Source organism: Patella vulgata, chromosome 4 (genome assembly GCF_932274485.2).
Source record: "Patella vulgata chromosome 4, xgPatVulg1.2, whole genome shotgun sequence".
NCBI lineage: Eukaryota > Metazoa > Mollusca > Gastropoda > Patellidae > Patella > Patella vulgata.
This window is the reverse complement of record NC_065882.2, coordinates 70,586,209-70,604,020: the sequence shown is the minus strand read 5'-3', so window position 1 is coordinate 70,604,020 and position 17,812 is coordinate 70,586,209. Positions and strand designations below refer to the sequence as shown.

The 17,812-nt window shown below is 37.8% G+C and overlaps 1 protein-coding gene across 1 annotated transcript; it reads right to left on the bottom strand.

Annotated features, from left to right (window-relative positions):
* Nucleotides 1–1,475: 1,475 nt before the first annotated feature.
* Nucleotides 1,476–16,052, bottom strand: LOC126818707 (chitin synthase chs-2). Its single transcript, XM_050546237.2, has 10 exons — nt 16,042–16,052; nt 14,860–15,198; nt 13,507–13,701; nt 11,073–11,080; nt 9,128–9,233; nt 8,024–8,177; nt 7,456–7,614; nt 6,724–6,859; nt 5,997–6,197; nt 1,476–5,443 (listed from the first exon to the last, which is right to left on the bottom strand). The coding sequence occupies exons 1-10, from the start codon at nt 16,050–16,052 to the stop codon at nt 3,540–3,542; spliced, it is 3,213 nt and encodes a 1,070-aa protein (XP_050402194.2). The 3' UTR covers nt 1,476–3,539.
* Nucleotides 16,053–17,812: the final 1,760 nt, after the last annotated feature.

Sequence of the window (17,812 nt, the reverse complement as noted above, 5' to 3'; positions counted from 1 at the left end):
TTGGATATCAGAAGCCCATCTTTTCCCGTAAGATCACAACATCAATGTTGATTTAAATTGACAAATAATTCGTGTTTTCCATGTCGAAGACTTTGGATGATATTGAGACTTAGCTACTATATAAATCTGCATAAAGCTGTCAACCCCATGCTTACTTCCTGACAAGAATAGTCTATATCATAGAAACAAATGACGGAATTTGATTAGTGATTGCGGATGTTGTCAACTTGATGACAGTACCAGCCATTAAAATATACCGTATTACTCATCTTTCACATTGAAGAATTTAATTGCTGTAGCTTAAATAAAATGAAACTGTTGTTAAATTATTCACGCAAATCACGATTTGTTGTATTCACCGTGAAAATATTACGGTTCGAAAAAATAAATTAAACCCACTTAATTTTCTTTTTTATAGAGTTGACAAAATTAAACAATAATTGCCATTTTGTTGTATCTTATGTGCCATTAGTATAATCATCAGTTAAGATGATATAGCCGAAACACCTTCTGTTCGTAGTCAGGGTTACATAAATATATATTATTTGTCATGCTTTAATTCTATGTAACCATCCTACACAGCACGAAGGTACACATAACTTGTTTTACCTATTAGCATGTCATATTATATGAAAAATACGTTATACAAGAGCTAAATCTGCCTATTGCAGGTCTTTCTTTAGGTCTGAAATGTTGTATAAACTATAAATAAGACATTAATTAACATTTAAAGATCATAATCAACTCTCGATACCATCTTATGGGTCACATTTTCATTGGATTTGAATCCGGTCTGCTCGTCAACGCCCATTGATAGACAATCGAGACTTTGCTAATTGTCGTGACAGCGGTAACAATGACAATCGAGGCTACAGTGATTTTAAAATAAGGGTTTCTCGGCTTACAGTGAAGCAATTTGACTGAAATTTTCAGCATTTCCCCTTTACATTATCTAGAACCGCCTGCGCTGTATGTAATCTTTCATAATTTATCTCTGGGATAACTCAACTTCACATAGCTAAGCAATTTCTGTGTTAGTTTTCTGTAGCTTCAGATGTTCCCACATGATAACCAACGACGTATACATCGCATCCGTATATAGCTTACATGCAAAACTCTAAAACGGTGGCACCCACTGTTTTCTGCAACTGACTAGCATTTATCGGTGTAGCATCTCCTTAATATGTTTCGTTCTTCAAATAATAAACAAAACCCCACATTTCGTACAAATTAGGAAAATGATTGCGATGTATTTGTACCTTCTCCGTCCTGGCAACGTGACGAATTAAGAGAATGTTCGCGTTATTGTTTCAAATTCTAATATATTCCTTGTGTGGAAGTCATTGAAGGTGGGGTTGGAGTTTTGTTTAATTTTCCAGATCAAAACAACCATGAATACAAAACAAAATCGATTATAATTTATTAACTTAAACAATCAACTTGTAAATTTAAATATAAAAATAATGGATGTAATTTATTAATATAATATATACAATAATTTATTGTGCAGTATACAATAGAAACTGTCAGATTATTCGAGACGGGTAATTAATAGAATGATTGGAAGACCTGCCACCATAATGTTCTTTAAAACATTTAAAGTTGAATAAATAAGACCACAAATAATAAAACAATCTTTAAAAATAAAATATCACAGAAATAATGAGTTATATCCAAATTGGTTGTTCAGAAACACAAGTGTAGTGTGGACCAGGAACCAAGCATGACGTCATGTTGGAGACAAGAGTAACGTATAGTCGTTCGGATGGGACGAAAATCAAAGGTCCCGTCTATATATTAGTGTGCACGTAAAAGAGCCTTGACAGTTGGAATTTGATATAAGACGAGTGTAGTGTGGACCAGGAACCAAGCATGGCGTCATTTTGGAGACAAAGGTAACGTAAGGTCCCGTCTATACATTAGTGTGCACGTAAAAGAGCCGTGGCAGTTGGAATTCGATAGAAGAGTAGACCGTAGTGCCGCTGTCGGGCAAAATTCTCCTTTCAGCACACCGTATGGCGTATGCCCGCCTTCACTAGCCCAGTAGAAGCAGAACAGTGGGACGTTAAACTCCATTTCATTTCATTAAATTTCATGACGTCATCGCCGTCATCTTAGAATTGTGAAATATCAAAAATCGAAGTCCGTCAATCGATACTTTTTTCGTCGGTTCACCCCTTATTAAGAAGAAGGGGGAGAATAACGACAACGACACGATGAGTAGCGGTTGGAGATCAGTTACTGGTAAAAAAAAAACAAAAAAGAAACAACAAAATAAACAAAAAAAACCCCAAACATCAGCAATTGGACATTTCATATTGACGATAGCTCACATTCAAAATTGAACGCGTGGACATTTTAAATTAAACAATCAATCGTACCACATAAATATTATATGATTCTTAAATCGTACTGCGGTAGCCTATGGCGTACATCGGGCCAAGTTTGTTGTGGGACTTACCGGGCAATTACAAAAGCATGGTGTATGCGGACCCTTATGAATAGAATATTATGAAAGACAGGACAACTACCCCCAAATATAATAACATAATAAAAACATATCAAGTCGAAAAAAGAAATTCTCATTTAGCACGATTTCGGTGAAGAAGTCAGGCAACAAACGACTCCCGGATATACCCGAGTAATAGGAATCCTTTAAACATGGGCGTTAGTATATACATGGAGTCAGCATAAATGACATGTATATCATAACTGTCAACGTGATTGTATAGTTTTATCATCATGTTCTTTTTTTAATAAAAATTATGACATCACAGTTAACGACAGACTAATAACTCAAATTTGATCTGCGGGCGAACAAATCGCGCCTAGAAAATCTTATAACAGTTAATAAACAAATTAATAAGTAAATGAATTGTTAAAAAATTAATTAATTTTAGCTAATATAATATGTTAAATAATTAGTATTCTAATCCCAAATGTGACAAGTATCAGGGTCACTTGAGTAACGTCGGGTTTATTTTGTGTTGGATTTTACCCTCTTTTAAAGACCCCTTACGTACAAGTTATTGATTGAAAGAAAAGACATATCATTCGTTACTCTCTCTCTGTCTGTTTCTGTCTCTGTCTCTCTCTCATAATACTTTATAACTTTGACTCAAAATTTATATATAAAGTTAATAAAACATTCTTCTCTCAGGTAAACGTATATAGAGATATAACTAAACAGGGGCACCGTACTCTCAGCCAAGAAGACCAATGCTTACACCAGAAATGTTTTGGTTTAGACTTGGTTCGTTGGACCCGAATCCTGATTGAACAAAACAAACACAAGTCAGAACACCGACGATTTTACCCATACTTGCCAGAGAGAATGCCTAACCGATAATACAAAAACGACCAGAAGAATACATCTAAATACAAAATGGTGTGTTGGGTCGCTCAAGAAACATCGAACTTGCTTCTTTATAATGATAGTTTTAATGATACACACGCCAGTTATTCATTAAAACAAGACGTCATAATCCATGATTCTAACGAAATAAATTTTGTTCTCTATAACAACCTAGGCATACCAGTTAGTCATAATCACATTCTGGAATATCATCAAAATCTGTAGCAAAAACACTCTCTCGTCGAGATCGTCTGGCGTTAAATCGAGATATTTGGGGATTCTGTTGATATCTGCGTTGAAAATCATTTTTGTTACTGAAACCGGAAGTGTTTCCATAACCGTTTGGCTGATAATAGTCTTGCTGTCGATAATTCTGACTTGTTGTTTGTTTATATAAATCACGAACTGCCATTGTTTTGGTATCCCGACGAGTTTGCGCTACCCATGAATTAAGACGAGTTTGTGGCAGCTCTCCTGCAGTAATAGCAATGATACTCTTCCGTCTATTGTGTTCTCTTTGTACAATTTTCTCAAACTTGCTTCTTGGATCATGCCCCTCTTCCTCCTCTTCGTCAGACTCAATGATACATTCGCCTAGATCTTTTGGACCGCTATATTCACTAGATCCATCCGGATATATAATATCTTTTTGTCCCGTTTGCATTTCCGCAATCTCTTTTAACGCCATTGCTGTACTGTCCAGACCTTCATTAGTACAGTACGTTATATCCGTACTAGAAATCAACAAAAGGAATGTTCCCCATCGATGTACTAACATAGAGAAGAACTGTGTTAGAATCAAAACAGAAAACACACCTAGGAATATTACAGATACTGGCTCGTATTTACCGGCTATGAAGAACTTTTCCTCGAGAATATCCTGTTTAAGTTCAAGCTGAAGAATTACCAAGGTAAACATTACATTCAGCAACATATACGCAAAAACAACATTATTTCTGATGGATATCAAATCCGCGGCAATCTGTTCTTGTTTTTCCTTGTTCTCCTTCAAGGGTAGAAGGAATTTGGTTATAAGTTTTTGCCAAAATAACCGTTCTTTCTCTTCAAGTTCTCCATCGGTCCCGTCTTCCAAAGATGTTACTCCTTTCCAGAAGTCTGGATCAATAACCACAACTTTCTCCTTCGGCTTTCTTGGCGCTGTCTTGGGTTTTGGTTTGGAAAGAGGCAACCCTCCAGCTGGTGTTGACATCCCTGATTCCAAGTCACGTGATAAAGGTGTCGATGGAGAAGGTTTCTCGTTCTCCCGACCCAGTGTCTGTTTGATGAAGCTGCGAAGATCTTCAAGAACAGATGATATTCCCAGGGACTCGATGAACTTTCGGATTTTACCCTTTTTGGCCGTCGCCTGTTGTGCAACTGCTTCTTCGTCTGGGTCAACCTTTTTAGGTGCCTCTCTTGTACCCCACGACACGATGTTCAAATTACACAAAAAGAAAACAGTTAAGAAAACAAATGTTGACGGAACTGTTAAATAATACAAGATACCGTGAATAAGACACATAAGTTCATTGGGATGAGCAAGAGCCGTTATCACGAATATGGTTGATAAACCGATCAGAAAAAGCACATTTGGTGTTAGGAAATCTTCTTCAACAATGTTTATCACAGTTCCTATGGAAACTATCACCATGACGATTGCATAAACAGCCGACATTACAGCAGCTACTGCCACTTGAGTCTCAGTCTTGGCTTTCAGACATAGTAAAACGTACGCCAACACGGGGAGTGTGGACAATAAGTATGACTGCCACGGGTTTAAGCCTAATACCGCTGTGTAGGATCCACTGATCATGAAGGTGACAGTACCGGGAGCTAATATACTGGAGGCCATTAAAACAAATTGGTAAAGCATGAATAATGTACTGATGTTGTTATTCATCTTAACTGTCGTTTTCCACGATGTTAGCAGATCCATAACATTAGCCATAGTCGAAGGGGACCATCGCCGTCGCTGGATGTAGAAATCATGGAAAGTTTCCGGGGCATAGGTGAAAGCATCCGAACCAGCACAGTAGTCTATTTTATATCCTTGTTGTAGTAATAATGTACACAACCATCTATCCTCCCCTGTAATACATGATATTCTAATTATTAATGTACCAGAGACATGTTTCACAAAGCACAAGTAAGACTTAAGGACTCATACAACATATTACAACTCGATTAAACGTGTCTTTGGTCAGCATCAGTTCCAGTTAGCTTTTCAATAAATTTGTTTATTTCATTTTTTTTTATGGTTTGAAAGAGGGTTGGGTGGGGGTGGGGTGTATTTGATTTCTATACGAATACAAACCTAATGTCCAAAACCCCAAAATGAACAAAAGCCTATAAATAACTATAACCCTATTGTTTAATCATCATATATGGCTCTTATTGTTTTATGTATTTGTTAGATGTTCTGACATTTTGTGTATTGAACACGAAAAGGTACTACTGTTAAAAAAAATAGGGACATTTTCCTACACAGATATTACATGGATTTGATTTTCTTTTATCACACAACCAGTTAAATTATTTCTGTTTTGTCCTGTGTACCTGACGCTCCTAACAAGAATATAAACCCAAATATACCCTGTAATGAGTATTTTTTTTATTATTTTTAAAAGAATATAGTATTTACCTTGTTCGTATTGAATATAATGTTTGGCTTCTGTTGGTTCAATAGCATACAGTCGCATTACATTATCGTCCATTAACGACAACCCTCGAAATAAACTAAAACATCCCGGGCAACACAATACACAGCCTAGTACATTTTCTGTTGCCTTCTGTAACCAATGGCCAACAGAATATTCAAACTGTTGGTACCACACCATAGGACCTGGGATGTAATAATAGAAGGGTTACTATACGTTCATGTAGCTATCTTTGCAGGGATTTCGATAATTAAGTGTGCGGGGGGGGGGGGAGATGGCCACCGAATAGTTAGCACGAGCGCGCTGTATCATAAGGTCTATCATTTAGTCAACTGGTGGGGTTTCGATCCCCCGGTTGTACGTGACAAGGAGTAGGGTCGCCTGTCCAACCTCGTGGGTTTTCTCCGGGTCCCCCGGTTTCCTCCCACTGCTATAGACCCGTACGTGCAAACGAATTATTGAATTAAAATTGAACCATGTATAAGTCCCGAAATGACCTAGTTTGTATCGAGTGGACGGTAAATCCCATTGCTCTCTCTCTCTTTCTCTCTTTCTCTCTCTCTCTCTCTTTAAGCAATATTTGTAAAAGTTAAAGAAGCAATTTACCAATGTACTACGCTATAAGCGTACAATGTGCGGAATTTTATCAGTGCATGGCATTGTCAATCAGTAAATACCAATCCGAATATACGTTGTCTACCCAGTACCTACCTTGTCCAATCGGATGAATTCTACCACAAACTGCAGCCACGTCACGATTTTTCTTCATTCGATCTATCAACAGACGAACAGATTCTGGGCCAAAATCTACATCACCATCTAATGCCATAACGAAAGTGTTTGCGGCCTTAAAATAAAACAAACCAAATTCGTCAATTTTGATTTCCCTTAATTGGTTTCAGTTAAATAAATGTAAATGTATGTTGCTCTGATAACATGATTATCTAAAATATCACCAGTGTGGCTAATGTTGATGCCAGAAATTAGTATCCTGGTTGTAACATTGTTGAAGGTCCAAACACCTGATGTCGCACAGGCAGGAACTTTTACACTTAAAACAAGACTTACAGTGACACTTCCGAACAAAGAAAATAAATAACTATATATGTGAACTTTCCTGACAAATAACAAGCGGCATTAGATATTCTAGGAGAAAAAAGAACACTATGTCTCGAACAGTGGCGAACGTTCACAGCCTAGCTCGCCAACAGGTTGGACTACAGACATCAGAAGCAGAAGCTATTTGGTTGAAGGCTTAACCCTCAGAGTCATCATGCAAAGCTGTTTAGACAACAACAACAACAACAACAACAGCAACAACAACAATCCATAGTCATTATCACAATCCTCAGTATGTGAACATCCTAAAACAGAAGTGATATGAGGTGTTCTACAACAACCTGGTTCATGTATGGTATCAATAATATGAATGTTGATACTGACCTCCTCTACAACAGAATGTGGTAGTCTGTTTAGTAAAGATGAATGTGGACGGACAGGTGCCGTTATGTTAACTTTCTGTTTATCTTCTCGTAACAATTCATCCGCTGACGAGTAGCCTTTTAATAGCTTATGTCCCAATAAATAATACATATACATAATCTGAAAGAAAGGTGATCAACTCTGATTTACTATACGCTATTGTTTACCATGTTGAATCTTGACCACAATTCCATGAATACGAGTGGGGTTGCTTGGGAGAAAGATCTGTCGTGTTCGCTGTCGGTTTTGATTGTACGTGACAAGGAGTAGGATTAACTGTCTTACCTCTGGGTCCTCCGGTTCCACGACCGACTGCTAAAGACACATACGCGCAAGTGAATCATTGAAATAAAGGTTACCCCCCCCCCCTCTCTCCCTCTCTCTCTCGGAATACGACTTTCGGAGAAAACAGGTATATCATGTGTTTATTCCAGATAACGGACTAACTAGCGAGTGAGCTGTAGAGTAAATCATAATCAGAAATTACATTGTCTTACAAACATTTGCTAAATGACATTTAAAAATATACCTGTGACCATCTTTTCTTGTGACGTATTTTATTTTTGTCTTTGAGATGGACTTCCATCTTAGTACCACCAGGCATTATCCATTCCAATCGTCCTCCATACGGTGTTGTTATCTTCTTTACTGGATCTAAGGTAACGCTTCCTTTTGAAACGGAACTAAGTTGAAACACAACAATGAATGAATGAGTGGGAAACAAAGAACTAATTATTTGCCAATTTACACAATTTATTTTTGGGTTGGTATTTAGAGAGGTGACGCAAGTACCCTTAAGCAAAGTGCCCTTAAGAAAATTTACTGCAAATCTGGTTGCCTCTCGCAGTAGTATTAATAGAGTTATTTCCCTTCAAAAAGAAACACACTAGGGGGATGCTCGAATTGACAGAATTGCAATCGAGTGACGTGGAATTCAGTCCTGTCACAGTTTTGTCAGTCCCGACGACGGAGGTGGTGTGAGTAGAATTGTGATGTAATTAAACAGGTTTCGGCTGCATGGTTGGATGAGACATTTATATATCCAGTCGACGCATGCGTTGTAGCCCGAAGTACCCATTTTCACTCGATTGTCGCTATTTTGGGGATTGAAAGAATTCAATTCCGGAACGTTCAATCGAGTACGCCCTAGCATTCAAAACTAAATAGCCAACGTTTCTGCGCATTCAAGACTAACACTCGGGGGGGGGGGTACTCAATTGAACGTTCCAGAATTAAATTCTCTCAATTCCTAAAATAGTGTCAATCGAGTGAAAAGCTGCATAAAAAATATCTCAACCAATCATGGCAGCTGAAACATATTTGTATTTTAAAATACGTCACGATTCTACACACACCACCTCAGCTATCGGGACTGGAAGAACTGTAACAGGACTGAATTCCGTATCACTTGATTGCAATTCTGTCAATTCGAGACGTTCTGGACTGACAATCGAGTACCCCCTAGGTGAGACTTTTGACAAGGCAGTTACTGAACATTGAACAGCGGTAATGCAGCTAGAAAAATCCCAATGGTTATTTTGACAGACATTCAAAGCCGACTGAACACATTTAGCGGAGGCGGGGGTTGTGGAGGGGGGTGGGGTGGCTGGAGAAAACACAGTTTAATACTTACGAGCAAGCTTGAGGCATAATTTCTATTAGTTGTTCAACATAGGAGTTAACTACCCTTTGTTTTGTCTTTTCGTCGGTTTGAAAGGCATCATCAAATATTATGTGAACTGAAACAATCATTAAATCGTGTTGGCAGAATTTCTTATTTGGCAGAATGAGAGAGTCGGCTAAATATCACCACATGGTTCCATTTGTCAACCTCATGTTGTTAAGCTAAGCGTAAACTTTGTCCTATTTGAAGGTCAACAAACTTAACCGAAATAATGCTCTTTTTTTGGAAAGGGGGTATTAATATGTATATATAAATTCCAAACATAACGCTAACGCTACAATATACGTCCACATTCCAATTCTGCTTTGATTGACAAGGTACTTTGTCAAGAAGGCTAGGCTTTTGGTTTGTTTAGCGTTGAGGGTCGTGCATCAACATCAATAGTTCCTGTCCTTAGAGTATAACTTATTAATAATCACCAACAGCATATTGGATTCAAATCCAATGGAAATCTGACACATAAGATGACATAGCGAGTTGATTAGGATCATTTCATGTTAATAAATGACTAATTAATAGTTCACATAATATTTTAGACACAAAGAAAGACCTGCGTAAACAACACCCACCCCAGTCAGTGAAAAATGCATTGCGCGGACGTTCGTGAAAGCATTTGCGAATAACGTGTAGTATTTAGCTAAAAAAAAACCAACAGATTTTAAAACCAGGCGTATTGAACAGTAGAGAATTAGATTTATTTATATCAATATACGTATAGGCTTTACGGGTCTAAATATTGAGAGCATGTGCAACGATAGTCTTCTTACGCCACGGTCTAACCGATCCGGATGACGATAGATATATCACGCACGCCTGTCTGTCTGAATCTCACTCCCAGTCCTTTAAAAGATTGACAGTAGTGAAAGATTTGAAAATAAAGTACTTGGGACACATCGATTCTTACCTCAGATGATCTGCCGAAAAGTGCAAACTGCGAATGATGTACAATAAGGAAAGTGTCATTTGATGACTGAGATTCCTTGGTTTCACGCACGTTTTGTATTCCGCTTAAAATTAGAAGTATCGGGTACCGGACGTTTCGCCGAAACGAAATGAATAGACTTAACCTTGCCAAAGTCATGAAAAAATAGTTGGAGTCTACACATGTCAAATGCATTTGCATTTCTCAAAATACTGTAAACTGTGGTAATTTGATCTAGTCTAAACTTTTCAATTTCTACTGTCCGTTGGGGTTTGCTATTTTTATTATTAATCAATTATTAATAATAAATTTGGGACTAAATTTTAATGACGAATGACACCCAAACAAATAACCGGTATAAATGCTTGTAACACTTTTATTAATTTTCTCTGGTTACAAAGCGTTCTGAAACGTCAACAAATAACCGGCATAAATGCTTCTAACACTTATTAATTTTCTCTGGTTACAAAGCGTTCTGAAAAATAAGTTTAACAAAGGCTATCAGAAAACACTCACAAAAACCCGAATTTTACATGGGAGACAACTCTTTAAAGCATATCACGCCGAATTTTACATGGGAGACAACTCTTTAAAGCATATCACGCCAGTTTGACATTGTTAGACGGAGTTATCTCCTCCGAACCAAGTGAAACCGAAGTCTGAAATTAAATCCCAATCTGACAAAAGTACTTAATATTCTTAAAAGACAAATTATTAATAATAAATTTGGTACTAAATTATAATAACGAATGACACCCAAACATAAGACTTTTTAAAAATGTACATCCTGAAAACGCACATGTACTTGCAGTTACATGAATTTATAATTTATTTAGTGTGAGAGAGAGAGAGAGAGAGAGAGAGACATTGTCATTGCAGTACCAAAAGGTCTTTAGCAGTGGGAGGAAAGGGGGAGAAAACGGTGGTTTGAAACGTCAACAAATAACCGGTATAAATACTTCTAACACTTACAAAGCGTTCTGAAAAATAAGTTGAACAAAGGCTCTCAGAAACCACTCACAAAAACCCGAATGTTACATGGGTGACAACTATTTAAAGCATATCACGTCAGTTTGACATTGTTAAATGGAGTTTGACATTGTTAAATGGAGTTATCTCCCCAAAATCGGGCATGCACCCAAAAGAAAAGGGACCAACCTCAGGGTATAAGGAATATGTATTTTAAGTTTCAAGATGATCGATTTAGAATTGTGGCCTGTAGGCGACACACAAAAAGAAAATTGGCATGGCTCTGCCCCTGGGGGTTGGGCATGTAGGGCCTACTCCAAATGATAAGGATGTTCCAAATGATAGGAATGTTCCTTAGGGTACAAAGAATAAGTATATAAAGTGTGGCTCTGCCCCTGGGGGTTGGGCATGTACCCCAAACGATAGGGATGTTCCTTAGGGTACAAAGAATGTGTATGCAAGATTATAAGTTAAGAAATGTGGCCTGTAGACGACAAACAAACAAATACTAGAAATGGGCGTGGCTCTGCCCCTGGGGGTCGGGCATGCACCAAAAACAATAGGGATCTTCCTTGAGGTATAAGGAATAAGTATACCAAGTTTGAAGAAAATCCAGTAAGAATTGCGCCCTGTAGGCGACACAAAGACACACGAAAAGAAAATGGGAAATGGGCGTGGCTCTGCCCCTGGGGGTTGGGCATGTACCCCAAACGATAGGGATGTTCCTTAGGGTACAAAGAATGTGTATGCAAGATTATAAGTTAAGAAATGTGGCCTGTAGACGACAAACAAACAAATACTAGAAATGGGCGTGGCTCTGCCCCTGGGGGTCGGGCATGCACCAAAAACAATAGGGATCTTCCTTGGGGTATAAGGAATAAGTATACCAAGTTTGAAGAAAATCCAGTAAGAATTGCGCCCTGTAGGCGACACAAAGACACACGAAAAGAAAATGGGCGTGGCTCTGCCCCTGGGGGTTGGGCATGCACCCCAAACGATAGGGATGTTCCTTAGGGTACAAAGAATGTGTATGCAAAGTTTCAAGATTATTAGTTAAGAAATGTGGCCTGTAGACGACAAACAAACAAATACTAGAAATGGGCGTGGCTCTGCCCCGGGGGGTCGGGCATGCACCAAAAACAATAGGGATCTTCCTTGGGGTATAAGGAATAAGTATACCAAGTTTGAAGAAAATCCATGAAGAATTGCGCCCTGTAGGCGAACCACAGACACACACACACACACACACACACACACACACACACATACATACATACACACACACACACACACAGACAGGGGCGACGGCATAATACGTTCACATTATGAATGTGGACGTATAAAAATGTGGGAGGGGAAGGGGGTGTCAGCAGATCCCGAAAGATTATAAAGATGTCGACGGTCTAGCGGTCTTCATTTGATATGATTTTGCACCACTATTTTTTTGTAATCAATATGTAATCAATTTTGCTGTCTAAAGAAGGTCATATTCCCTGAATAAACAATATTTATTATATTTAGTCATATAATGTAATTTATATCTAGGAAGTACGGTTCCTATATAAAATTACAAACTTACCTTCGGCGCTGTATAGATCATCAATATGGGCTCCAAAATTTTTATTTGCTAAATATCTTTGACATATGTCGAAATCTAGTCTGAAATGAAATAAACCCTGGATTATCAGATTTATTAAATTAATGATGTTAAAGGAGAATATTGGTGTCAGCCATTATCATATATGTGATAGAACTGGTTAAACACGTTCCAAATAAAACACACAGATCATTGCTACGATAGATGCGTTTTAAAGATTTGAGGAAATGGAAGTGTTGAGTGAAAACAGATACACGGGCGAATTTCTGCTCACTAATAATTTCTTCGAAGACCAAAAGTTCTTATGTGAGGCTATGGGGGGATATCTGATAATTCCAAAAAGTAATCGAATGCCACTAGATAAGGAAATACGAGAAAAAGAAAAATAGTCCCTACGTTCCCATGTTTTTATTGATTCTATACTTAATAAAAAACATGGTAATGCACGGATGATTTCAATGAAGACAGGCATACATGAGCTAATGAAGACAGGTACGGTACACAGCCATGCAACGTGTGTGCTATAAGTGACATTTTGCCCAGACAGGGCAGCTATAGTTGTATTTGACTGAATATTATAAATATACACTATGATTATTAATTTTGATTGATTCTTGTAACAAAAGAATCTTCCAACGGACAAGCAGATTTTGGGACCAAGAATTGGAGATCTTTTAGTTATTCTTCTATTTGGGGCAATGCTCTTCGAAAAAAGCCTAAGGTTTCGCCACTCCAAGCACAATCGACACGAAAGTTTCCATGCCTGCTCCTTGACTAATTATGCCACAACTGACACATGATGGCGATGGCGTCCATGTAATATATATTAAGAGTTCGTACCTGAACAGAGATTTACATAGTTGTATCATTTCTTGTCTTATCTCGTGCCACATCGTAGCGCATATATAAACCATGGGATTCTTCATTTCTTTAATTTTCTTTTTATACTCTTCTTTTTCAGCTAAATCTTGACGCCGCTTAAGGGCGAGGCTGACATCAGAGTATACTGGATCGGAATGGCCGAATGAAAATAGCCTGAAACGTGTGGAAATGTGTTAGAATTAGCACCTCATATGTTACATTGTATTCACTTGATCATTCCTACTAAAATATATAATTGTAATTTGTATCTGGAAATCAACCACGGAGTTTAAAGTAGCTAAGTCCGTAACTCAATATCATCCAAAATCTTCGACATTGAAAACACGAATTCTTTGCAATTTAAATCAGCATTGGTGTTGTGATCTTACCTGGAAAAGGTGGGCTTCTGATATCCAATATTTAAGACAAAATAAACATTTTACCATTGGTACACGAATCTTGTACCATAATGCGTTTCAGTGCCAATTGTAACAAGGTGCTCAAAGAATGAGGCTAGACATATTCCACAAGTCATGTCAAACGGTGATATGTTCTTATTTGGAGAGCATGCGCAATAAATAATATCGGTGTTGACTGGAATAACCAGAAGCTAGAAACTGACTTGCGGTTGAGACTTTTGACGTATTTCGCCGAACATAACTGATGACAATTCACAGTAAAACGGACGCGTTTGAATGTAAAGCAGTTTATATACATTCATATTACATTATTATATGTGTTGCGACCCATTTGTGCCAATTTCTAGGTCCAAAATATTAGCGATTTAGCTCCTTTAGATATAACAAGAATGCACAAATATGACACAATTATCTCACATAGGAAAGAGTATTGTTTTACGTCTCGTCAACACAATAGGCTACGTCGGCTGTCCCGAAAGCGCTAATTGCTTAGGCAAGATCATAGCATTGATAACAACGCTAGTCAGACTGCGCAAGCTCGCACCTTATTTTTAGTACCCAGATCAACTTCTTTTGATGATTATTTACCTTGGACGCTACCCTGCAAACAGTATATATTGTGTTTTTTATTTAGGAAACGAGATCGAACAGGCCTTCTAATCAATCTCACGTCTGCATCCCAAGCTGGGCTAAGCCTATTATGTGACTTATCTGGCAAGTTTCTCAGGGAACACTTGTCTGCGATAACACCCAAGGTGAAAGCTGATGTAAACACTACGAAAGAACGAGCGGTATTTCCGCACACTCTTCATCAAACGACTACTTAACATATTAGTGGCAAAATATTAGGGGATGGCGGAGGGGGCAATCGTTGGTGTATCACATGGAAGCATAGTAATTTGATTTGACTTACCTTTCTATTTTAGCCATTCTCTCCAGCTTCGGGTACCATATATGCCGAGTTACGAACACATAAGATAAATACACTGCTATGCATAATCCGAGAGTTATCCACCCCTCGCGGTCACTAGGGGGCGTCATTCTTTGACACATATCTAAATTTTGAATCCAAACAAATCCATTATTGACACCAATGGGCCTACACAAAGACGCCAAAACAGTAGTGACGATTGGCACAAGAAGAATTGGTAACGCAAATCCGAAACGCTGCATATGTAATCTACACGTTAGTCCCGAACAATAGGCACACAGATACGTAGATACCATCTGTATGTACATTAATCCAAAAGTACTAAAATGTCTAATAATTTTGTCTTTATCAAAGAACATTTCTGTAAACGATTTCCAATAAAATAGAAAAGATTCTTCGATCTTTGATTCTAGAAGAAAGTGACACAACGCGCCACATATTGCAATCTGAATAGGTGCTGAATAAATGTAACTAGACATTCGAACACGGCGAAGATTTTTTCGAACAGCACTGATGTCAACATTACAAAAAGGAAGTTTTCCAAATGCATAATTTTCCCACCACCCAATGCTCACAAGAAAGCAAGCTAAAACAATCACACTGCCCACTTTTAGTTTAGAAAAATCTCCCGTAGTTGGCAGTTTAGAGAAGTTTCCAGCGGTGAGCAACACAATCGGCGATCCAACTTGCACCATAAAGGCTAATACTGATGCCATTAATGTAACCCAAAATCTTGGTTTATTAATCTCTGGACCAGAAATGTTAAGTTCTTTTCTGGGTCTACTAGTAAATTCCTTGATGATATTAAATAATGTCGGTATTTGACACACGGAAAGTCCACAAAGAGTTATTTCCAGAGGTGACGAATAAGGCATTATTATAATTACAAAAGCACATTTACCACCAGTTTGAAACACGTCCACTGTTGTTAACTAGAAAGATGGAAAGATGGAGTTAAAATTTAATTTTAATTCGCGAAGCACGAAACAAACTATGCTGTAATTGTGTAAAGGAAAGACCATCACCTATGAGAAGACAGATCTCTTCAAGAGAGTTTACTTTATCTCACGTATGAACCGTCACAAAAATATAAAAGGTGGATACATTTTCAGGTGTAAATTACTAGAACTTAAAGATTAACTTCACCCGGGTTGTTATTATTACAATAATCCCATACCGGGTAGATTAAAGAGTCCTTACATTAATATCTATATGTTTTTAAAATTATACAAAGGGGATTATTCCGTAAAACGTATAGCCAGATCTCTTACATAATTCCTTCAGATTACATTGAGAAAGTGTAATAAGCTACAGAACTGTGCATTATATTGTGATTTTATCCTACAAAATACTGATATGTTGTTAGGCGTATCTGAATGTATACTAGTACATGTTTCATTACTTACCAGTACGATGGCTTTTTTAGACGGATACTGCGTGTTGGAAAAAAGAGCTTTGAACAAACAAGAGAACCATTTTAATACCATTGGCATGGCAAGACACCATATAAGTTTTAGAAACATTATATTGCGATCTTCACCGGTCTAGAAAAAATAAAAGATAAACAATGATTACTTGTAGCTTTATTGGTAACCATATTGTTTTGACAGAAAGAATAGAGACAGGTACTAGCCAGCGACATACGTATAATGATATCAAGACTATCACTGCTTCTTCCAAATTCCCCTCTCCAAACCAGTACCACCCCACCCGTATCACCAATTTCATTAAAATACAGATTTATATTACGTTTCGCTTTTTTATACTTTCGATGGCCTCCACTACATTAAGATCTGACCGGTTATAGTGGTAGGTCGCATTAGGGGTCATGCATTTGATTAACCAATCAGCGTTGATGTTTCAAGTGGATATTTGGAAATACAACTTATGCTTTGTCTTCGCTGCGAATGTCTACCCCAGGGTTCTGTGCACCGCACACCGAGAATTCGCAACAACAGACCGTTTCATTCACATCAACCAGAACGCGGGTTATATAACAACTTTTCCAGATCCTAGTATCGTGAAGGCAGGTAATAAGAAATCTTGGACTATAAAAGAAAACGAAATGAAATGTGATCTGAATATTAATCAGATTGCCCGTACCGTCTACTATGATGTTATGCTTTAAAGATATGAAGAACCCTGGGGAAGAATGATCTAAGTCACCTTTCCAACGATCCCCAGTTAATGGCACCATCTGGTAGCAAATTGTATAAGCTTTCTGTTGAACAATCAATTTCAGGTAAAAACGATCTGAGTCACATCGATCCAAGGCCCTTCTGAAATGCCCCCCCCCCCCGCCGGACAAATACAAGTCCATCGTATTTATTTGACCTTAATTTAGCTGAAAAGTGGAAGTCAGTTGTTGTACTTGTAATTATGATTCGTATTAAATATCATTTTAAAGTTGTAATTAAACCCACTCGTTTTTCTGTTGGCGTCAAGCATTCCCGCCCAAAAGTCTGTTTTGCCTTTTATGCGAAAACAAAAATGTGACTTAGATCGTTCTTCCCCTGGATAATTTATATACTATGAGTATTTATCTCGCTATATGGATGCGATGTGATCCTATGCTATGCTCTAAAGGTATACTTACTCTTATTTCATTCACACCATATGATATCCATATAAGAGACAATTTACTGATACAACTGAAGGATAATACTAATAACATCAACACAAAATACATCCCAAGTCTGACCATTTTCCTAACAGAAATCTCAAACTCGTTGGAGTTTTCACAATCTCTTTCTGATATACACATGGCTTCCCATGCTCTGTAACATAAAGTATGTATATTTTAATTATAAAACTAACTATATAAGCTGCCAGGGATCAGCACAGATTCCTCCATGACTATAACGTTAATTTTCGTCCCCCCCCCCTCCCGCCCAAAACATCGCAAAACATGGCAAGATCTTGCTGAAAAGGATGT